At 43.3% G+C, this 24,231-nt stretch overlaps 1 protein-coding gene across 3 annotated transcripts in view; it reads right to left on the reverse strand.

Moving 5' to 3' along the window:
* Window positions 1-24,231, reverse strand: part of LOC146833087 (venom factor-like) — a 777,614-nt gene that overhangs the window by 638,346 nt on the left and 115,037 nt on the right. For all 3 annotated transcript variants that reach the window (XM_085600726.1, XM_085600724.1, XM_085600725.1), the window contains exon 5: window positions 3,439-3,542. In XM_085600726.1, coding sequence (XP_085456852.1) covers window positions 3,439-3,542 — 104 coding nt within the window. The remainder of the gene's footprint in view (window positions 1-3,438; window positions 3,543-24,231) is intronic.

Here is a 24,231-nt window from a genome sequence, read left to right on the forward strand (position 1 = left end):
GGCGGGCCAGTGACAGGCCCACACAGGAAGGCGAGCGGTTAGCGCTCTAGCTTTCACTCACGTGGGGGCTATTTAGCCCCTCGTCACCTCTAGCGCGCAGCGTTTGCGCGCAGCATGGCGCCTACTCCTGCGCCTAAGACGAGTCCGCGACGGATCGGGACGAGGGGCGGGGAGCTATGGAGGAAAATCCTGCCTGCACAGATATTTATGGCGGTAACAGGATTACATACACCTCTCAGGTAATGATGGAGATTGGCTCACATTTACCTAAAGTGTGTACATATGAGATGGGAACCATTCTGGAGGGGCCGCTTGCTAGTCATGGGTGTCGTGAGCTATTATGCAACCCCTCTGAAGCCAGATATTATTGGGCATGCCCCCCGGAATTGATGGATCAAGTACAATACGCGTCAGTGTTAAACAACCCTATGACTGACTCACCACGGGGTAGCAAGCACTTACTATGTAACATCCGCTCACTAGCAAAACATTCCTCGGAGGTATGGGACCTTATATCATCAGAGGAACCAGACCTATGTTTTCTTACCGAAACTTGGCTTAAACCTCATTCAGTCCCGGCCATCACCCTGGGCATACCAACAGGATATAAAATATCCAGGTTGGACCGCCCGATTAAAACAGGGGGGGGGGTAGCTATTGTATTCAAACAAGAGTTGAATGTCACTATCATTGATGAACTTTGTACTCCTCAGATTGAGCTAATGATTTTTAAAATCAATGTAACATCTAAGGAAAGTAGGAAGGGAGCTGTGGTGTACCGCCCCCCTGGCCCATATGAGAATTTCTCTGTTCTTCTCATTGAGGCTTTAGCCCCTCACGTACAAGAGAAATCTAATTTTCTCCTTGTAGGAGATTTTAACGTCCATAGTGAGCTGGGCGGTTGTCCAGAGGCGACTACCCTGTTTGCGGACCTAGACCTTCTGGGATTGAAAAAGTATAACCATGGCTCAACCCATCAAGCGGGCCATACGCTGGATCTAATCATGTCCAATTCACCTCTGATTAAGTGTATGCCCCCGACTCAAGTGGACTGGACGGACCACTTTATTCTTAAATTCTACACTGCTACTAACTATAAGTTCCAGGCTGCACAGAATACGTTGGCCAATACTAGGAGACCCTGGCACAAACTTACCTTGGAGACTTTCAGGGAGAATTATAAGGAACCCGCAATTCATAGCCCAATAGGAGATATTTCATCTGCATTAAAAATGTTTGAGGAAACGGTCACTAAGGGGATAAATGCCGTTATCCCCTTAAGAGTATATAAACCACGTGCAGCTCACAAGCAGGAAGTTTGGTTCTCTGAAGAACTAAGATCTCTTAAGTCAAGGACTAGGAAACTTGAGAAAACATGGAGATCCTCACGGGGGACTGAAGATAAGGAACGTCACAGGATGGCTTTCAAGATATATCATAAGGCAATTCGGACCGCACGTAAAAACCACATTGCAGCACAACTGTCTGTAGCTGGTAAAAACTCAAAAGTACTATACCAAATTTTACAAACTTTTACAAAGCCTGCAGCCTGTGAGACGACAGAACTAACATCGCAAGAACTCTGCAATGAGATCTCGCGATTCTTCACACAAAAAATAGATGCGATCTATGATAAAATAATACACTCCAATAAAACCGTATCAACTGATAACACCATTTCTTTGGTTGTTGATGCTCAGTCTCACTCTAGACCGCACCTTACTGAATTTCCTTCTATATCGATAGCTGAGGTAACCAGACTTATCACGGAAATAAAGAGCGGTAGTCCTCTGGATACCATTCCGGCACGCATTATGCCCATACTATCTAATGAATTAGGCCCGAGAATCCTGGAATTAGTCAATTTGTCCCTGAGTACAGGGGAAGTTCCCCTAGAATGGAAACGGGCGTTGGTAAGACCTTTAAGGAAAAACAATGCCATACCCTGGACAGAACTATCCAACTTGAGACCCATCTCTCTTCTTCCCTTTCTGGCAAAGTTAACTGAGAAGTTTGTGAACAGCCATCTTTCGACTTATATTGAAAGAACTGGGACTCTGGATCCTTCCCAGTCAGGGTTTAGGCCTAGACACAGCACAGAGACCACCTTGCTGTCTGTCGCAGACGATCTACACATGCTCCAGGACAGGGGTTATTCCGTTATACTGGTGCTGTTGGATCTGTCTGCGGCATTCGACACTGTGTCACATAACATTCTGACCTCCAGGCTAGCTGACAGTGGCCTGGGAGGCAAGGCGCTGGCCTGGCTGAGGAGTTTCCTTACAGATCGTACCCAAAGAGTCACCTTGGGTACATTTCGATCAGAGGAGCTAAAGATCTCAAAAGGGGTGCCACAGGGCTCTTGTTTGAGCCCTACGCTCTTTAACATCTACGTGGCCCCCTTGGCTAACATCATGAGATCCCATGGGTTTATTCCGGTGTCCTACGCCGATGATACTCAACTCCTCTTTCCCTTTAAAACTCTCACGACAGAGATTAGGAACTCTTTTGCCCAGGGTATGAAGGCAGTGGCTCATTGGATGACCTCGAACTATCTACAATGTAATGTGGCTAAAACAGAGGTGATGCTATTTGGGGAGGCGAAACGCCTGTGGACACCAGACTGGTGGCCTCAAGATCTTGGGCTAGTTCCTGAGCCCAAATCGGTGGTGAAAGACCTGGGGGTTAAGTTGGACCAGGAGCTTTCACTGAAACAACACTGTAACCAAGTAGTGGGCACATGCTTCCACATCATTGGGCTGCTTAGGAAGGTGTTTCCTTTACTGCCAGATGACACACGAAAGACCCTGGTGCAAGCGTTAGTGTTGAGCAGAGTTGATTATTGTAACGGCCTGCTACTATCTGCCAACGAAGGAGCTATCTCCAGGTTGCAGGTTGTCCAGAACACTGCTGCTCGTCTTGTACTAAACGCACCCACTCGGACAGCCTCTAAACCTTTGTTGACCAAACTTCACTGGCTACCAGTGAAACAGAGGGTTAAGTTTAAAATATGCTGCATAATACATAAGTGCCTGATGGGAATTGGCCCGGTCTATCTGGCCAATAAATTCATCCCATATGTCCCTACACGCTCCCTCAGATCCGGGGTGGGAGCTCTGTTATGTGTCCCCAGAGCCAGAAAAACAAGACAAGGGTTCAGAGCTCTATCCGTGGCGGGTCCCACGCTATGGAATAGCCTCCCCATAGAGATCAGACTGCTTAGAGAACACTTTCCTTTTAGGAAATGTCTGAAAACTTTCCTCTTTCAAGTTTAGGACATTTTCTGGCCACATTATTTATGGCTGTTATTTGGTCCTGAGGTTGTTGGTGCTAAAGGGCGCGGAGATACTCCTTAGGGAGTCGATTCTAGCGCGGTACAAACACGCAAATAAATAAATAAATATACTTACTTCTAAAGGCAGGTAGTGGTACACTTACTTGATTATTTCAGGTAATTTGTGGGTCTGTGACAATATGCCGCCGCCGCTGTTAGGACCAGTTGGGTCGATCAAGTCTCGCTTCACAATGATACCTTCCGGAGTCTGAGGAGAAATATGTCTTACACATTAAGAAAGACTGCTACAGGGGTGTCTAAATATAATACGTTTACAACTGCTATTTTGGCAGCACAAGATGATCTTGCTAACCTTTGGGAATTATTTTCTTTGATTCATTTAGATGTTTCTGAAGTGGTTGCTCAAAGGACTGTCAATTCTTCTTAAAGAGTTCACCTTCTTGGTGGTAAAAGAATGAGGGTCAGGTAGATTACCTCCCTCCATGACCTTCCATCTTAAGGTTACCACAGCACGGAGAACATGTTTATGTTTTATAACATAACACAACATGTGCATTTGTAAAGAACACATTCACCCAAGGGGTATCTTGTCACTGTATAGCAGGTGTATATTGTTACTCAACTTAACCCCTTCAGTGCCCATGACGAGATGGTCTCGTCATGGAGAGCGGTTGCGCTGTGCCCATGACGAGACTATCTCGTCATGAACCCCGCCCGCTAATGCAACGCCCGGCACAGGGCGGGGAAAGGGCGGGGCACTGAAGAGGTTTATAGAGATTCCATCAGTGGATGCCTTTGTCCACTGAGCCACCAGACCCTGTGTCTTGGATTTAAACAATACTTTTCAAAGAGACATAGTAAAAAACTGACAGCCAGATTTTGAGTTTTGAAGTATTTCCTATTCACTATGTTGCAGTAGCGGCTACTGGAGGGAGTGCTGCCGGGCGGTGACGCAGGGCAGGGGGTAGTAAACTCTGGATTATGGACGAACGGAGGTAAGTATACAAATAAATAAATAAAACGGATCTAATTGCGCGCGCTGCATCGCATTTGGCGATGTATCGCGAGCAACGAAATTCGTTTTATTTATTTATTTGTATACTTACCTCTGTTCATCCATAATCCGGAGTTTACTAACCCCCACCCTGCCCCTCCCTCGTCCTGCGTCACCGCCCGGCAGCACTCCCACCAGGAGTCGCTACTGCTATGTTGTTAGACTGTAAACCTTAGTCAATGGATTGCTTGAAACTCCCCCCATATTTAGCGATGTCGGTCGGAATGGCTGTAATTTGTCCAACAGAGGGTCAGGATCCACTACGGGAGGAGCTAGTTTTGTAGAGAAACAATTCAGTGGAAATTTGCATGATACCTGTTAATGCTGGAGGGCATTACATCCATGCATGTTAAAGTACATGATCAGTGTCTGCAGAGCGGTGGTCTCCCTATCACACTGAGTGTGCATGTATGCTAGAAAGTAAGTGTTGGAAAATGGCTCTTTCTGCAGGGTCTCTCCCAAACGTTTTTCCTTTCTCCTTCACTTTTTTGACCTCGTTTTTGATTGTATTGGGACTCTGAGCACTTTACAACTGCCAACCAGTGCTAAAGTGCATGTTCTCCTAAAAATGTTAATATTGGTTCATACCCGATTGCATATTTAATTTGCTTATAAGTCCCTAGTAAAGTGCACTACATGTGCCCAGGGCCTATACATTAAATGCTACTAGTGGGCCTGCAGCACTGATTGTGCCACCCACTTAAGTAGCCCTCTAACCGTTACTCAGCACTGCCATTGCAAAGCTTGTGTGTGCAGGTTACACTGCCACTTCAACCTGGAAAAATAAACCTCTTCACAAACATATCGTAGAATGTTCTCCAGTCGTCATGTTTCTTTGGCTGCTCAAGGGCTAAAATGTAGGGCGTGCAACCCTGGAATATGCTCCATCCATGTGCATGAATATCTGGAAACACACAATAGCACGTCAAGCATCAAACGGGTTCCTCCACGTGGGCGGAGGAGCGTCGCCTCACTGCTTTCTCGCACTGCAAGAAGCAGAAACATAAAATGGTATTTTAAATACCATTTTATGCTTTTTCAACCTAAAGTACCCTGTAAATATTTTCACAACTGTTCACCCTGCGCCGTTCATCGCTGTGTCACTTGTCACTTGCGCCGTCCACCTTGTGTGTTACGAGTACTTAGCAATGGGTCACAATATTTTGCACTATCCTTGTACTGAGATAGACAAGGGAGACTCTAAAGTTAAAGGATGTGAAAATATTTATAAGGTACTTTAGGTTCGCAATTGCTTACTTACAAGAGTTTCACAGGCCGTTTAACAGTTTGTGAACCAGAAGAAAGCGCCCAAAGTTGCGTTTGGAAGTCAACGGCGTTAGACCCTTGTGTAAATATTTTCACAACTGTTCACCCTGTGCCGTTCATTGCTGTGTCACTTGTCACTTGCGCCGTCCACCTTGTGCATCACGAGCACTTATGTGCACAAAGTGTTTTCAGGTTACACTTACATTCAGTGTAAACAGTGCTGATACAACTGTTTTCCGACACTTGCTTTAAATACATAGGGGCAGATTTATGTGAGACTTGCGCCACTTTTACGCCGCTGTTGCGTCACTTTTGTGACGCAGCGGCGGCGTAAACCCTGCGCCCTATTTACATCGTGACGCATCTATGGAGATGCGTCACGGTGTAAAGCCCTGCGCCACATTAAACCTGCGTCAGGTTTAATGTATGCAGGGTGGGCGTTCCATCGGAAAAAGCCTCGGAAAAGTGACGCAGTGAAATCTACAAGATTTCACTGAGTCACTTTTCCGACGCTACTGCGTCAAAACCCTGCGCCTGCTTGAAGCAGGCGTAAGGCATGACGCAGCATGTTAGGTATGGGCAACCCCTAAACATTGCTGGAGTTGCGTCGTGCTTGCGACACGACTCCAGCAATGCGCCGCCCTTACGCCATCAGATGCGTCACGCATCTGTTGATCCTTGCGCCACGATGCGCTGCATTGTAAATGCGGCGCATCTGTGGTGGCGCAAGGGTAAACTTGCGTGATGCATCTTTCCTGGCACATCCCTGCTGATTTGCAGGGATGCGCCAGGAAACATAAATCTGCCCCATAGTGTTTCTGGCACATCCTTTAACCTTGGAGTCTCCCATGGCTTTCTCAGTACAAGAATAATGCAAACATTTTCGACCCATTTGGTCACGACCGTAGTTAAAAACTAAGGGGCTCATTTATGAGAACCTGCGTCACTTTTGCGCCACCGGTGCGTCACTTTTTGTGACGCACCAGTGGCGTAAAACATGCCCCATGATGCGCCATATTTACAAAGTGACGCATCTACCTAGATGCGTCACTTTTCAAACCCCTGCGCTACATTATACCTGCGTCAGGTATAATGTATGCAGGGTGGGCGTTCCCACGTAAGTAAGCATCGTAGAAGTGACACAGTGAAATCTACGAGATTTCACTGCGCCACTTCTAGGGTGCAAATGCGTCAATATCTTATGCCTGCCTCACAGCAGGCGTAAGACTGTCGCGGGCCCTATCACATGGGGCTTGCCCCATGTGAAAGGACACATTGCTGGAGTTGCGTCACTTTTGTGACACACTCCAGCAATGCGTCACTTTTGCGCCTACAGATACGTCAGAAATACTGACGTATCTGTGACTCCTTGTGACATGATGCGTCATACTGTAAATATGACGCATCACTGGAGTCGCAGGGAGGGCGCAGTGAAAAGTGACGCATCACTGTTTTCACGCAGTGATGCGTCACTTTTCATAAATGAGGCCCTAAATTTTAAAATCATTCTTCAGTTCTGTGTATCCACAATATGGTATAATCCAAATTTTAAATCTACTGTTAGCAATGAGAGCTCTCTAAGAACCAGCGAAGAGGTGCTAGAACATATGCACTGCTGTTTTGTACAAGATGTGCAGACATAAACCAGAAATTTTAAGGTGTCAAAGTTAGTAGCTTCATTTCCGGCAAAAAGGTTCGTTATGGTTAAGGTTTGAAGTCTCTATGTCCATGACCACTTGCTGGCTGCTTTAAATGCCGACATAAAGCCTTCTGAGAATGGGCCCTCTCTTTTCAGCGTTAAGTTGACTTCCCCGCCTGGTCGTGTATGCGGAGGAACTTAACCAGTGTGCAATTCATCTGAGAAACCATTGGATCTAGCCCTTTGATAATAGCCATCCGGCAAGATCTTATTCCTCTGTCTAGAAATGTTTTTTTTTAAAAATTTAAAAAATTGACTCTTGCTGGATGTACTGTCTTGCAGATGCATATCAGGTGGATAAGATCTTCTTTTGGGCATTTACACATGCGGCACATTTTGATTTGATGTTTTCCCAACTAGGGGCGTCTGCCAGTGAAGGATATTTTCCAAAGCGCAAGGCCATTTGCTGTTTTTTTACGTGAGCTGAAATGGGACATCTAAGTACGCTTCCGGTTTGAGGACTTTATAGTTGTTAAGTACTGTCCAGGCGTGGGATCTCTGGCTAATAGTGCTTTTGTCTAGTACAAGAGAGTGAAGTTTTGCGGCTTTGTTAATTGTTAACTTGAATGTTGACAAGGACAGGTTCTTATTCCAGAGTTCTAAAGTACAAGTTGATTTTAGTGCATTGTGCAAATAGCGTGTATATGATGAATTTGTCCCTTTCTCTAGTTCAAACCACAGAGTCTCGTTTAGTCTTGAGTCCACCGAATTTAGGGGCAAATTAACAAGGGCCGGCGATAAATATCGCAAAGCGTGCTTAGCGCTTGCATATTTATCGCCGGCTATCTCTGGGATTTATCACCCGGTTTGCGCGTTATTAACAACGCGCATCGCCGAGGCAATACAAATTCCAGAGATAGTTGGGATATCGCCGTTTTCCATGGTGGAAAATGGCGATATCCTAGATGATAGGGCCTGTGGTCTTAGCCACAAAATCCACCCCCATTGTTAAGTATGCCTTAGTCAGGAATTTAACAGATGTGAAATTCCTGCGTTAAGGCATACTTAACGCGATTTTAAAAATCGCTACCCTCCCTTGTTAATATCGCGAAGCTGCCTTCGCGATATTTTCCCAAGGGAGTCTTGTCAGGCACGCCTCCTTTGCATCTCATTAGCGATGCGATCGGAGGCGTGCTGCAAACGGGCACTAAATCAGCAAGACACGGGATAGCGTGTCTTTGCTGATAAGGCGATTAAATTATCGCCGCTTTTCGCCCGAAAACGGACGCAAAGCGGCGATAATTTCATATCGCCGCCTTGTTAATATGCCCCTTAGTTTTATGCGGCACCAAACCTTTATTGATGAATATAATTTGTCATTTGAGGAAGCTGGAAGACCGTTTTAAAGATGCTAGTCGTTAGATTGTTAAGAAGAGTTGCATCTTTTCCTTGCAGGGCTACGCTGGCGTATGTTAAAGTTGGAAGTGTTTTTTTGCCATTATTACCGCCAACAGTGGTTCAAATGAAGGGCCCTCCAATTTTGATGCCAGTGTCTTCTAGGCAAAAGATAGTGCACTAGCCCATTGAGCCATATGATTTTTCTGCTCTCGAGAGTTTAGTTTACTGTCGATGTAGAATCCCAGGTATTTGTAGCTCAACACATTCTTCAAGGGCTTAGCCTCCAGCCGGATATTGTATGGACGAGCTAGCCGGTTGCTAAAAAGCATAGTTTTTGTTTCTGCTGCATTCATTTCTAGCTTATTTGCTGTTAGGAATTCCACAAGACCTGTTATTAGCCTAGTGAGGCCAATCTTGGCCAAGCTCAGTAAAACAATGTTGTCAGCGTATGCTAGGTGCAAGAGGGCTAAGGTACCCAAATGCGGGAAGTAAGAGTTGATTCTATTGAGTTTTACCGATAAGTCTGATATAAATAAATTAAATAAATGGGGAGCCAGCACACAGCCCTGCTTCAAACCCCTGTTTGTGTTCCATTTTCTTGAGACTCTTGATCTGTCTCCAAGTTTCATGCAAACCCATGTGTTAGTGTAAAATAGGAGTAATCCTTTTAAAATTCTATCTGGAATGTTCCATGATCGCAATTCGGCCCACAATAACTTCCTGTCCACGCTATCAAAAGTGGCTTTTAAGTCAATAAAGCAGAAATATAAGGTCTGTTTATTTTTTTGCATTTCTCTGCTATTAGTGAGATAGATAGAATGTTAGAGATTCTACCAATTCCTTTTCTAAAGCCTGTCTGGATTATGGGACTCATATTTAGGTCTTTATTCGACTCAATCTTCCAGAATCAAGGTGGCTAAGTATTTTGATTCGACATCCAGCAATGCAATAAGTCTGTAGTTCGTGGGGTTTGATCTATCGCCCCCTTTGTAATTTGGTGTTAAAATAGAGCCTTGCCAACTGCCAGGAATTCGATTAAACAGCTCAACTTTGGAAAATAAATTCTTGAGGTGGGAGCTCCAGAAAGCTGGGTCGTATTTAAGTATGGCTTGAGGGATACAGTTGGGCCCTGGGGCACCGTCTCTTTTACTTTTGTTTATTATGGTTTTTATAGCGTCTGCTAAATAAGAACAATTATTTAAGCTGGGATCTTTTGAAAGATCCGCTTTATCATCCGTAATATTGAGGCGGGTGGATTGCGTACTAACCTCTTTATTTTTTTATTTTTTTATTTGAAAAGTTTTATATAGCGCTGGCTAGACCCGGAAGTATCAGAGTGCTTTACATGAGGTAGGACATTGGATTCAAAACATTGTTACATAGTTACATCAGTTGCTGGAGCGTCGCATAATATAGAAAGGGAAACAGTATAACGCAGTAACATGAGTAACAAAAGCATAGCATAGCATTAGAAAGAAACCGGCAAGAGGGAAAATACTTCAGGGGACACAGAAAAGTCAGGCTGGAAAAGGGGAGGCAGACAGAGTGTCACGGAGGGAGGAGGCAAGGGAGGGAAAAGAAACACAACAGGGAGATGAGGAAAACAATTTCCGAAGTCTGGCTGGGTAGGTGACGGCCGAGGGGTGAACCAGAGCCAACTCCTCTATAGCTGCATAGGACAGCTCCACCGGGCATTGGCCAAGGTTGCTCGGGCAAGTTAAAGATTACATCAGTTACAAGGACATGTTACACAGAAGTTACTAGAGCATAGAATAGAACCAACACATAGCAAAAACAATGTTACACGGTCATATGAGTAAATAGGGTATTACATAACAGAGACACATATCCTAGGGGCGTAGAAGGTAAGGGTGGAAAGAAAAAGGCATAAGGAAAGCAGCTCGGGTCAGGCAGACCAGCAAGGGGAGAGCCATTGGGATGGGAGGCAACCACAGGAATAAGGAGTGTTGGAGATCGCAGATACCGTATTTAGTGTCCGGCTGGGTAGGTGATGGTCGATGGGGTAAATCAGAGCCAATTTCCTCTATAGCTGTCTAGGCAGCTCCACCGGGCATCGGCCATGTTGCACAGTCTCATACATGCATGTAAATGTGGTTGTAGTGATATATTTTTAGAGGCTTTCATTTGACTGCAATTTTGCAACTCACTTAGCGCTTGGGAGTTCGGGTAACATTTCTAACCCTGTGCATCTTTCCACTTCTACCTGAGATTTGTGCTTTGGGATCGCCCTGGCTGGCTCCACCTGGAGGTAGCAGAGCATGTTACATGAGGGCAGAGTTACTTCAATTACATCCGTTCAGAAACAAAGACAAAGTGAAGCTAAACATAGAAACAGTCCTGTGGAGCATAGAGGGTCGTGGGGTGGCAGTGAGATAGGACTTCGGGGAGCATTGCAAAGTCACAGTAAGCAAACAGTAGTATGGAATTACATCTCTAACCAGTGCACAAAAAACAAAGTCTTGCATAGGCTACCAGGGAAAGAGGAAACGCAGGTACAGGTCAAAAGAGAACACAAAGGTGGAGGGAGAGGGGAAATGAGCACTGTTCTTGTATTTGGGAATGGCTTGGGGTGTCCTGCATAGTCTGCGCTTGTTCAGGAGTGTGATACCATGTTTTAAATTTCAGGGCTATTTAGTTGGCCCAGTCCTGTTCCAGTACATTTGGTGATAAAATGTTCCTCGGCCGATTCAACTGGTTTATTGTGAGCCAGAATTTGTTAGAGTTACGCTGTCTCGCATTGTGTATTAGTTTTACCCAAAGACTGTCTGCACTTGATCTTTCTTCTCCCATAACTTCTTTTTATATCATTTTCTTTGTTGCTGGAGTATTTCTTAAGGTGTCAGAGCTGTTGTTCCTGTGCAATTTCCTAGCTGTTCTTTTTAGGTCCCTTCGTAATATGTGTACCTCACTTGATAATCCATTATATGGATTAGGAGCGAGAAGCCTAATGTCGTGGATTTATCCAAATGGTTGGTAGGCCTGCCAGAAAATGAGACCAAGCTTTTACCCAGTTGGTGTTCGCTAGTGCGGCCTCAGCTAGATGTTTTTTCATTATAGTAAACTGCTGCTGAGACATTCCTTTGGACCAGTTTAGGCGTTTTGGGGCAGATTTATAAGCCCCGTGCGCCACTTTTGCGCCGCCGTTGCGTCACTTTTGTGACGCAGCAGCGGCGTAAACCCTGCACCACGTTGCCCCTTATTTACAACGTGACGCATTTAGGGAGATGCGTCACGTTGTAAAGCCCTGCGCAACATTAAACCTGCGTCAGGTTTAATGTATGCAGGGTGGGCGTTCCAGCGGAAAAAGCCTCGGCAAAGTGACGCAGTGAAATCTACGAGATTTCACTCAGTCACTTTTCCGACGCTGCTGCGTCAAAACCTTGCGCCTGCTTGAAGCAGGCGTAAGGCATGACGCAGCATGATAGGTATGGGCAGCCCCTAAACATTGCTGGAGTTGCATCGTGCTTGCGCCTTGCGACACGACTCCAGCAATGCGCCGCCCTTACGCCATCAGATGCGTCACGCATCTGTTTATCCTTGCGCCACGATGCGCTGCATTGTAAATGCGGCGCATCAGTGGTGGCGCAAGGGCAAACTTGCGTGACGCATCTTTCCTGACGCATCCCTGCTGATTTGCAGGGATGCGCCAGGAAACATAAATCTGCCCCTTTGAATTTATAGTGTTCAAGTTGCCTTCCTGTGCTGTCGAATTTTGTAATCTTGGGAAAGACAGATTAAAAACAATATGTTGGAACGAGTGATCACTCAGTGTGGTGTACGCTATTTAAAAGTGAGCAAGGTACGGTATTAGTGGGAGTGTAATGATCGTGCAGTCGAGTATCGATTGAGATTCCTTGGGCTGTGATACGTGCATTTAGGTGGATTATCTTCTTCGGTTCTTCCGTTAATCACACGCATTCCCAAATATTGTAAGGCTGTTGCTAACTGCTGGCCGAGAATATCTGTGCGTGATGACTTGTTCGAAGTCTGTTGCTTTACGTTCCACAAGATGTCGTATGCTGTCAGGATTTCGTCTTTGTCAGGTGTGTGTGGAGTAGGTTTGCATTGAAGTCTCTGGTCAGGATTATGTTCCACCCTGGTTCTGAGCAGCGAGAAACCGAAATGGTTTTAAGTAGGAGAGCGTTGTTGTGCCTTTTCTTTTGGACTATTGGCTGTGCCTAATAATTAATCAGTATCACTGTTTGATAAATTGAATACTAGGATCTGGAGATGCTAGCTGCTCAGATGTAGTTTTTACAGCTAACGCGACATAAACTGCCAGGCCACCCATTGCTCAGCTGTAATGGTTGCATCTTTCTGCCACCACTGAGTAGTGAGTAAAGCCAGCTAAGGGGAGATCTTCCAATGCCCATGTCTCTTGCAAGACAATAATGTAGCAGGAGCCCCAGTCATGAAGTGGAAGACCTTCTTCAAAAAGCTTTTTAGCGCCGGCTATATTCCAGGATAGAATATTGATTGAGTTTTCCTGAGTGTTATTAATTTGATCTGTCATACCGTCTTCTTGTTGGCAAGCGTACCTGGAAGCCAGCTCCATTGGTCAAGGCTTGGGTTAGGTATTACTTGCCGGCCTGTGGTTGGTCTGTCCAGGTACGCATCTGACTGCTGCTACCCTTGGTGACCTGTAATATTGAGTAAAATTGTTTGTTTGCCAGTGGTTTGTTAAAATCTGGTTGAGCTTCTTGAAGTTGGAATTCTGGCAGTGGCGAGAGGTATCGAGGGGTTGGTGGTGCAGTTAATTTTATACCCCAAGCTACAAATTGATCAAAGCTATTTAGTATTAACCGAACTACCTCGGTCGACAACCATGTTCTTAGTGTTCGTTCTTTGGTGCCTTTTTGTCTTGGAGAAAGGAACTGGACTGGCAGCAAGTCAGCAGTGCATATCCGGGTAAGATCTGGGATTTCCGCCATAAGTCTTAGTATGTTACCTCTGTTTAAGATGTCATGTCTGCCTTGCGAGCCATATTAGGGGGTCCAGATTATCTGCTGCTCAGTGCTGTTAGCCTTTGGGGTGTCTCCAAAAAGTTTCTTCGAAGTTCTAATCCTTATTGTGGGATTTGTCACATTTGTGATTTGGAAACTTAGTTGGTGTTGGGGTAGCCAGTCCTCTTCACCCACTTTCTGAAGAGTTGAATTGTTTCTGGGTGCCTCAGGGAGACCCAAACAGTTACTATCTTTTAATTCCTGCTGCTGGGAGCCCCAAGTGTAATCTGGGCTGGTTGAGACTTCTGTTATTTCTAGTGGTGTTTCTGCATTCTTGAACAGTGCAGGACTTTCCATTTGTTCGGTTAAGGTTTTGTCCACTTGCAGCAGTCATTGCCTTTTTTATGAGTGATGTGGGCATATGGGTGCCTGTTTAGGCCATATCTTATTTCCATCCTTACCTGTTTTTGTACGCAGGCTCACTCTATGTGCGGGTTTATGTGTCTCCTTTTTTGCTTGTGAGTTGACGCGGGCAGTGGCACTGAAGACACTGGTTTGTTTTATATGAAGCCCTAATGCATCTGTGTTCGTTTCTGCGGGCCCCCTGTATGAGCCCGTTTGGAAGGCCGGCAGGGAGGTTGGTGGTGCAGACGAAATGCCATTCGCTGTGGGATTCGTATCGTGCAGCTTGGTAAAGATCGGATAAAGTTTGGTTGTGCTACCCGTCGTGTGCTCCCTAGTTTTATTTCTTGCTTTCCTTTCTCTTTTTGTCTTCTAGTTTGCAGGAGGGTAGAATTGGAGTAGCCTTCGGGTTCGTTGTTTGCTCTGCATCTGTATGGTCATCCTTTTCTGAAAAGGACTGCTGAGCAAGGTTGTTAAATCCCAACTAATTGGCTGGAACTGCTTTTGGAAGCCGCCCTTTTGAAGATAGATCGGATTGGGTTTTGTCCATCGCTGAAATGACCAAGTATTTATTGAGGCAGACGATCTGCTCCAACAAGTTTGGTAAGAAACTTAATGTATCTAGTAAGGGGCCACATGTGCATTTAGATACCTCCGGAGAGAATTTGGATTGCGCTCTTGTTATTAATTTAGTAAGGTTGTTCATTTTCGAGTTTATCCCGGCAATGTACGATGCCATGATGTTCATTAGATCAATTTGAATGTCTAGTTTATCAGACTGCAACATCAACGTGTCCGTTGATGCTTGTAACGCTTGCAACATCGGGGTGATGAGGTCCGTCTGGGGCGGTGACCACTCACTTGTCTCTTTGATTATTGGTTCGGAGAGCCTATCTTTTTCAATACCTTTGAGTTGGGGCTTCTCCCGTGCCCCGTTATCAGATGGATCAATGAGCCTGTGCTTTTCCTTGAGCCCATTAACTTGTGGGCAAGTGAACATGGCCTTTTCATATGTTTTTGATGATAAGTTTTTTTCAAAATCAGAAATTATAGTGTACTCTGGATAAAGACGTGGTTGTCGGTTATTTCTTTGAGACTGCCTTGTTTTTATGTCTTGCTGGGTATTTTGAGCTTGGTTTGGTTGTGATATTCCTTTTCGTCTCATTTTGGCTCCTCATTTGGTGCTTCTTCCAAAATTACCTTGGAGTTACTGGCGTTTGTGTCTTTCTGATTGTTGTAGGCATAGGTTTGGCCATGTTAGGTCGAGATCCTGGTTACTGCAATGTAAAAATTGTGAGTTGCGTGTATAGCCTTGATCGAATCCTTGTCCTAGAGCCTGTGGAGTAGCGCCTAGTGTCCTGTCTGGAACTTCATTCTCTCAATTTATGCCTAGAGTGCCTAGGAGGACTGAGTGACTGCACGCCGATTCCCTTTTTAACTTGTTGTAAGCACTAGCTCACATTTTCATCTATGTGAAAAGAAGAATATAGAGTGATAATATAGGCCGCAAAGCAGTTGCTGCATTTAACTCCCTACTGCATAGTAAAATCCTTGGATTAAAGGACAAAAACAGACCGTTAACAGGAGTAACAGTTTGCCCTGGTGGTTTTATGCTCATTTCTTTCAGATTTAAAAAGAAATCTTTTTATTATCACAGTTAGCAGGAGTGTAAAAATTACAATTCATCAAGACACTTTCCTTATTATTATAATTAAGAAATCAAGATCAGACGCAGATATACATATTCATCCCCTGAGGTGATCAAATTTAGAGCCCAATCTTGATCTTAAAATAATTTCTCACAAAAAACCACACTCTGTAACATTCGTACCTAAGGGGTAATCCTACCTCTCACCCCTAATTTCAAGAAATTTTACCATATCCCTACTCTTTGAGAGTATATTTTTTCTTTAGCTTCAATTCAAATCATCTTATGTTTCCACTGGGTAAAACCTGGAGCCTCGACCATTTTCCATTTTTGCAAGATCAAAGACTTAGCCACTAGGGATGCAATAAAAGCATACTGCGGTTGTCGTATTAATAAATTGATCATATCAACAATTTTGAAAAGGACAGTTTTTGGCTCAGGGACTAAGATTATCCATAGCTTTCTACTAAGCCACTTGAAAAAAATCTGATTCCAGAATTCAATTAAAGCCGGGCATGAAAAACAAACATGAAACCAGTCACCATTGCGATAATTACACCTGAAACATGCACCTGAGATAGATGCATACATATTTTGTAAACGAGATGGTGTATAATAAAGTTGCCACTTTTAGAAAAACGCCAAGCGTTTGAAACTAGCACCAATAATGGCTTTATGCGCCCAGATGTTGTACGCTCTCCATGAATGTATGTATAATCTACAACCTTTAAAATTCTGAATCTTTTTTAAAGCTTGTGGAACTACTATTGCATGCAGTTGTTGCTGGAAGATCTGGTACCAATTACCTAACCCCCTGGTCTCCCTCACGTAATAAACTTGACTAATCAAATTAGAAAGAACATCTTTGGCGGATTGTAAATTCTGTGTAAGGTTACGAAGTCAAAAAAAAACAAAAAAGCAACTATGAGGGGAGTCCCGGATTACTCGACTTTAATTGGTCCCACGACTTCATCACCCCTTCTAATAAAAGGTCACTAAAACTTAAAACCCAGCCTCTTCCCAAGTTTTTATACTTTTATCATTTAAATTGAGACCTATTCTACTGCTATGTGCACTCAAGATTTCGGGGTGAAAGGAAATAAACTGATATTCTTCCTTCAATTGAGAGAATCTAAGAAGGATAACATGAGGAGTCTTGTATCAGCTACGTTTTGGAAGTTTGGGGACTTTAACGGCTTCAGTGCCCATGACGAGATGGTCTCGTCATGGAGCACGGTTCCGCTGTGCCCATGACGAGACTATCTCATCATGAACTCCGCCCGCTAATGTAACGCCCGGCACAGGGCGGGGAAAGGGCGTGGCACTGAAGGGGTTAATAAATGGAACAAGCAGAGTGTCAATTTCTAGAAGCATTTGTTTAAGATAGAAGTTACCTCCCAAATCTTGCCTAGCAACAGCTCACCCACACCAGTCCATGAATGCTGCCTGGTAATATTTTTTAAAGTGGCGGAGCGAAAGGCCATCTTCTTGGATAGATGACTGCATAATTTCTAGTTTTGCACAAGGCTTCTCAGAATCTGATCTATCTCGTAAAAAATATTTGCGAATCCTTGATTATTATGTTTGAAAAAAGATAACGAAAAAGAGGGAGGATCATCATTTTTATGGCAGCGACTCTCCCTATTATAGAGAGCGGCAGGGACTGCCACTGCTTCAAAAGTTTCTTGGCCTTAGTTATTGTTGCCTCATAGTTAAGTTGATATAGTTGTGATTGTTTCTTTCAGAGTTACTCATTATGATGCGATAAATAGACTGTAAATACAGCTAAAGGGGGAAACAACTGATTTTTGTTAGTATCTTCATGAATGCACTTCTGAAAATAAGGCTGGGCCCTCATTAGAAGTGGTGGCCTGGTGATTGTTAGGATATTTATTGCACCTAGTAAAATCCATCTGTGTTAAGTAGAAATTTACTGGTGCTATAAATACCACCCAGTTATGAGTTTTTGGTGAATAACATGTGGATTTCGGTGCATAGTGCACCAAAATCCACATGTTCCTGTACATACGGGCATTTTTCCCTGATAAAATATTGCAGCTTTGACCTCCTGATATATATCACAAACCTCCTAATTGCAATATGTACGTTAACAGTAGGGGTGGGCGGAACTCGTGGAGTTTTCTTCCACGGAATTCCGCAGAGGTACGTAAAAACTCCGCAAGATTCTGTGGGGTTCTGCCAAAGGGTGGAAATATGCAAGTTGTGCTGTAATTTAGTGCTAGTCGCATTAGCAGCGTTGAAAAATCAGCACGCAAGGCATCATGCATTGCACAACAACGCGCACCCATTCTGAGTTGACTTTGCTGCCACTGAAGTAGAAAATCAATTTGAGTGGCAGCAAATCTACTCAAGAAGCAGCCCCCTGACTCCGCCCAGGGACGCCAAATCTCACTTGCATTTCTAGAGCCTCACGGAAGAAAAATTATTCCACACATAAATTGCCGGAATTTGGCTGGAACTCAACGTTACAAGAGTAACGTGGAGCCACCAAATTTAGCCAATTACTGCACATATTGCAGAATGATTACTAACAATGCAGCTCCTAAAGTGGATCTATGCATCTTATCTTGAATACAATTAAATCAGAGCTGTTGGCTATTTTGGTGCAAAATATTCACTTTGTTTTTAGAACACTTTTCCTTATTGAGTGGAGCAGGAAAACAGGCATAATGTTCTGGCAAACCTTTCAATGAAGAACAGACAAAACCGAAGTTTGGTAAGACCTGCAAGAGTCTGTTTTTCAAGCCGAAGCATTCCAATGATCCATTTCCACACTCAAGAAGTCTTTTGCTTCTCACACTTTCTTTTGAATCCTGGTTATTCTTAAATGAGCTGGCCTGCCTTCATCAATAAAGTATTTTGTGAAGGTAGGGAATGCACACCATTTCTATATGTTCAAACATTTCAAATTCATCCATATTTGTTGATATTGCGTGCTCCTTGGAAAAGTGCCTTGCCCAGGTGACACTTAAAAATAGACATCATGATTATGGGGCGACTTTTCACCCCTTCCCAAAGGCACTGCTTTTTGTGAATACTTCTCGTTTCAAACCACATTTCTCCAATTTTCTCTGTATAAACATTCATTTTTTCAATCTCTTCTTTATAGTCCACTTGGTTCCACACGCTTAAAGTGATGCCAATTTTCAAAAGTTTCTCATGTTTTTGATGTGCCCATCCAGACCTCTCTTCAAAAACACGTACTGGCGCATATATTTATCCAGAAGCAGTGTTTATTAAAAACCCAATGCATTTCGGGCTACTGGGGCCCTTCGTCAGGGGTCACTACAAATAAACAATAGAACACGTATTTATTGTTTCATTTCGTCAGTATGTAAATTAAATATCATCTATAAGTACATTTGATTAAAAGTACAACTCACTCCTCCTCACCCTAATGCTTACCACATTACTTAAAAATCAAATATTTAACTAAATGTGTGCTCGGTCTTTCCCCATGTGTTTACGAGCAAGAAACCTATAGCGACTATTAATAGGCTGCCCTTTCACAGTAAGCACCCTTTACCACAGTAACATTTAGCCATTCGGACCTGACCTTACTCCCGATGTTCCCTCCAAAATCAACCCTTCTGTTTGTAAAGCAGCCCTTCACTTTAGCTAACTTTCATCTACGTAGTTCATCACGTTAGCTGTGACTTTTCCTACCCAGCATTATTGTTTGGGTGGCTCCCTGTTTCCCTTGTGTGACTCAATTCCTTATAGATGATATTTAATTTACATACTGACGAAATGAAACAATAAATATGTGTTCTATTGTTTATTTGTAGTGACCCCTGACGAAGGGCCCCAGTAGCCCGAAATGCATTGGGTTTTTAATAAACACTGCTTCTGGAAAAATATATGCGCCAGTACGTGTTTTTGAAGAGAGGTCTGGATGGGCACATCAAAAACATGAGAAAGTTCTGAAAATTGGCATCACTTTAAGCGTGTGGAACCAAGTGGACTATAAAGAAGAGATTGAGAAAATGGATGTTTATACAGATAAAATGGGAGAAATGTGATTTGAAACGAGAAGTATTCACAAAAAGCAGTGCCTTTGGGAAGGGGTGAAAAGTCGCCCCATAATCATGCTCCCTTCATCAAGCCACCATTGGGCATTAATACACTTGTTCAGAGGAGAGCACACTGAGCCCCAAAAGTACTCTCAATTACCCTCAATCTGGTGCTAATTATTCGTAAAGAGTTCCTTTGTAAAACTCAAAGATCTAAAGATTCATTTTTTTCAAAGAATCACTTTTACAGTTGCTTAAAAAAAATTACAAGTACCAGGATTAAGATCCATGATGAGGAAAACATAGTCATTAACATACTTCACTACACTACAAACCATCCTTGCAGAAGAGATATTTTTGTTCCCATGAAAACAGCATAATTTTTCCAAACAAAAATAAGAGGTTTTCAATGGTTCAGAAATTGCAGCTGAACTATTTTTTCTTTCTTGCAGTTGCCACCCATTCGTGGACAGGAGGAGCTAAAATGTAGGGCATTCATACCTAAATGTCTGTTTTATCAATAAGGTACTCATTACTATGTCGGTCAGAGTTGTCTCCAACCAACATAGCCGCAGTCCTGGGACCGACCGACCTCCGGTCGATGGTCCAGACACCGCAATTACAATGTGACCGCACATGGTGTGGTCTCAAGCTCCCATTTCTCTATGGGAGCTTGTGCTGCGGTCGGAAACTGGCCGTAGCACAAGCTCCCATAGAGAAATGGGAGTTCTGTTAATCCTTGCACCGAGTGGCAGGCACTGTTACACATGGTGCAGGGATTAACAGGGGGGTAGCTATGGTGCCCCCCAAGCCCTCGACCATAGTCCGCAAAGTCACTTTCAAACAGGCTTTTCATGTCAGAAAGCCCGACATGAAAAGCCTGTTGGAAACCAACATCACAATCCCCACGACGGAAAGGCAGTCCATAGGGGTTAATGTGCGGCCTACGACTGGCCAACTGGTCCTTGAGCCCATCTGAAAGCCAGTCGGTCTGACCAGCATGTTTAAACTCAGACCACCACATTGTCAGACTTTAAACCTACGATGGGGGTCAGTGAGCCTCCGAGGCTCACCAAATGACATCGTAATAGAGCCCAAGTGAATAACCCTGCACTCGATGTACTGGACGGTTCCACACTGAGGAACCTAAGAAAACCCAAGCACAATAAAAATTAAATGAACAAAATAATTTCAGGAAGGAGCTACTTTCAAAGAAGATAGCTAAGTGTACAGATGTCGTAACGATGAGACTACACGAAAGCGGCATTTATAAAAAGAACTAGGAGAAAGGAGTCAAGTAACAGCTGGATTATAAGGAACCTGTATTTTACTGACAGGTGAGCCAGCTTGGTGAATTTCACAACTCATTTAATAAGTCCTGTCTATAGCCAGGCAATGAAAACTGTTGGATTGACGCATGCTCGAAACAATATTTCATATAGCTGCAAGCATTTTGTTTTTTTGATGCATGATTCATAAAACACTTATGAAAATGTCAATTTACCTTAAAATTTCAGGGATAATTTCATTAGTGCAATTACTGCAATTACTTGTGTATTTGGAGGGCGCAGGCAATTTCATAAGTCATCTAAGCAATATTTCACTGAAAAAAGGGATGCATTTTTATAATGGTAGTCAACTTATGCACCTCACTTCCACTTAAATAGTAGATTGAGGCACTGAAATGGTTAGCATAGAAACGAGAAAAAATTGAAGCACGCAAGGTAATTTTACTTCATTACTCCAATAACTTAATTAGTGCTTACCTACAGCTGTTCATTGCAATGGTTACAGGTTTGATTATCTGCATACTAATGGAAATGTGGGGTTTGTACCAGCTTATGTTTACACATATGCGGCCTGTTTGGAATTAGGTTTGATTCTTGATCTAAAAGAAAAACGGAATCGAGATGCTGGTAAATTTAATAGATGTTTTTTGGAGTGTGGGAAGGGGCTGTAGAAGAGATGAACAGGTTCGGTCAAGTCCTTGATGAAGTAAATCTAGAACGTAATATTTACATTGAATTTAGGACCACCGGGTTTCAAGTCGAGATGGTAAAGTCAAAGTAGCTAAATTACTGTTACAAACAAGAACATCTTTTTAGAACCAATGGCTTTTTCATCCGAACAAATTAAATGAAGGAGTATCAATTTTTTCCTCAAAAAGTTTAATTTCAAATCCACTAATATTTGTTCAAGAAGAAGAGTGACTTCTAAAACATATTAGAGCAAGAGGTCCTCTGTATTATGTTTTAAAGCAAGCATAACCTAAAGCTACGACAACTACGAAGTATATTTTATTGAAGAAGAAATTATCTCAAACCAGAAATTGTTATTTTAAAAGCCCAAACACAAGATGACTGTTTCAGGGACTCTGAAGGTAGGTAAAAAAGGGAGCTGTAAATTAGAATGTTAACAGCCAGTACTCAGCAATGTATTCACACACATTGGGGCCTATTATGATGTCAGGCGGACGCATCATCTCGTAAACGGGACCGAGCGACCTCTGGTCAGGGGTCCGAACCACCTGATTTGGATGCGACAGAACACTGTTTTGCTTGCATTCCGACATTTCCTTATGGGAGCATGTGTTACAGCCATAAACCTGTGGTAGTAGATGCTCCCATAGCGAAATGGAAGGTGGTGTTAATCCCTGCACACCGTGGCAGGCACCTCGAGGTGCCTGCCACAGGGTGCACAGATTAACAGGACTCAGCCCCCAACCGGAGGCCGCACACACAAGGGGGCCTTGTGTGCTTTTTAAAAGGCAGGCACAATTTTATTAATGCTATTCTATCTAGTATAGAAATGTGGCAACACGCTAGTCCAAATTGGGTACTGCTCAAACCACTTTATTTCAAAGGAGGTCAAAGGGTTTTAAAAACCTGGCAGATTTCATCGTAGAAGATACACGGAAAACTTGGCCCAAAATATTGATACTTACAGGAGATAATTACTGGCTGCATTGCTCATATAATCTTTCATTTGGAAAGATATCAATTGATATAAATATGCTACTACAAAGTAAAGTTCTGGTTGCCAATCTAAATAAATGAAGCCAGGCACCTGGAAAATATTTATTACTCAAAGTAAAAGGGCTAATATTTTCCATAAACCACAAACAAATGGGAGAAAGATAATGAATTTGTTTTGTCCAGAGATATTTAGGGTAAGGTAAAAAACAGGATTTTTTTATACTGAGAAACGGTAATTGCCAGATAATGCAGTTTTACACTAAGGGGGTCAATTACGATGCCGTTCGGAAGGGCTCAGAATCGAGTTCAGGTTTGCAAAATCCGATTCGGAACCCTTGTTCCCAAACAAATCATACAGAGTTCCCAACGGCCGATTACGATGCCCGGAAAAGTTAGGGCTGACCGAGTCGGTTCCAAAAGGCATTCGGACAGGTCTCGTCTTCCGGAGCCGAATCGTACAGCTCTCTGGACTCGGTTTCCGAGCGATTACGATGACAGATTCGGACAGCCACTCGGTTTCTCCGGAACAAATCAGCTGTTGGAATCTGTCTTTGGGGGCCCGTAGCTGGCCCCCCTTCACCTGGGGCCTTCCGAATGGGACCCGTGGGAGTCCCCAAGGGTCCCTCCTTTCTAACCATGCATAGAGTGGCAGACACAAAGGAATGCCTAATGAAAATGGAAGTTGACGGTGCACACCATGATGCTAAATTAACAATTTCTACGTACTGGTGCTGAAGTTTGAAAAAAACGTATGTAATGCAGGTGTGCCACGCAGTATCTGTGGGCTGTCCATCCCACAAGAGGAATGAATGTGAAGGAATCAAGCACAACAGTTGCTTGAAACATTTCGTTCACTACAAAACAATATTTGTGAGTGGTTTAGAACAATGTTACACAAACATTCTCAATCGAAATCTAAATGTATTCAAACAGATATTCAGACTCAAGTTGATTCAAATAAATATTGTCTTTGTGGATTGATGTCGAACAAATGTAATCAAAAACACATCCATGATTACAAAGGTGTTACATTATACATGGTACACATTTTTTATACATAATTCATGTTCCTTAAAGCAGGTACAATATTCTTAAAATGCAAAGCAGTGGTGTGCAGCCCAATGCATTTCGGGACCAATCGTCCCTTCTTCGGGGGCCACTAAAATAAACAAGATAGTAACCACATATCATTCTGCGCTGTAAAGAAATAACATGCCTGAATAGTTGTGAAGAGACACTCATGCCTCAGAATCAACACTTCATGCATGGAAACAAACAACCTCACAAGTTGCTACCACCAGTGCTGTGAGAATCACAGTGAGCAAAGTACCACAAAGCCCGAAGAAGAACCCTGATTGAATTAAAAAAATGATGAAAACAGTGGGTATAGCTGAGTGCAAGATGCGTAAATACGTGACCGCGTATACCATGTGCTCAAAGAAAATCTCAGCTGATGATACACTGCAAACGCATATACCAGAAGTCAAAATCTCAAGGAGTTACTTGCTAAAAAGAATCAATACAGTAACCAAACATAGAGGAATGAAAAAAATGCA

Source organism: Triturus cristatus, chromosome 4_2, assembly GCF_964204655.1.
Source record: "Triturus cristatus chromosome 4_2, aTriCri1.1, whole genome shotgun sequence".
In the NCBI taxonomy this organism is placed as follows: Eukaryota; Metazoa; Chordata; class Amphibia; order Caudata; family Salamandridae; genus Triturus; species Triturus cristatus.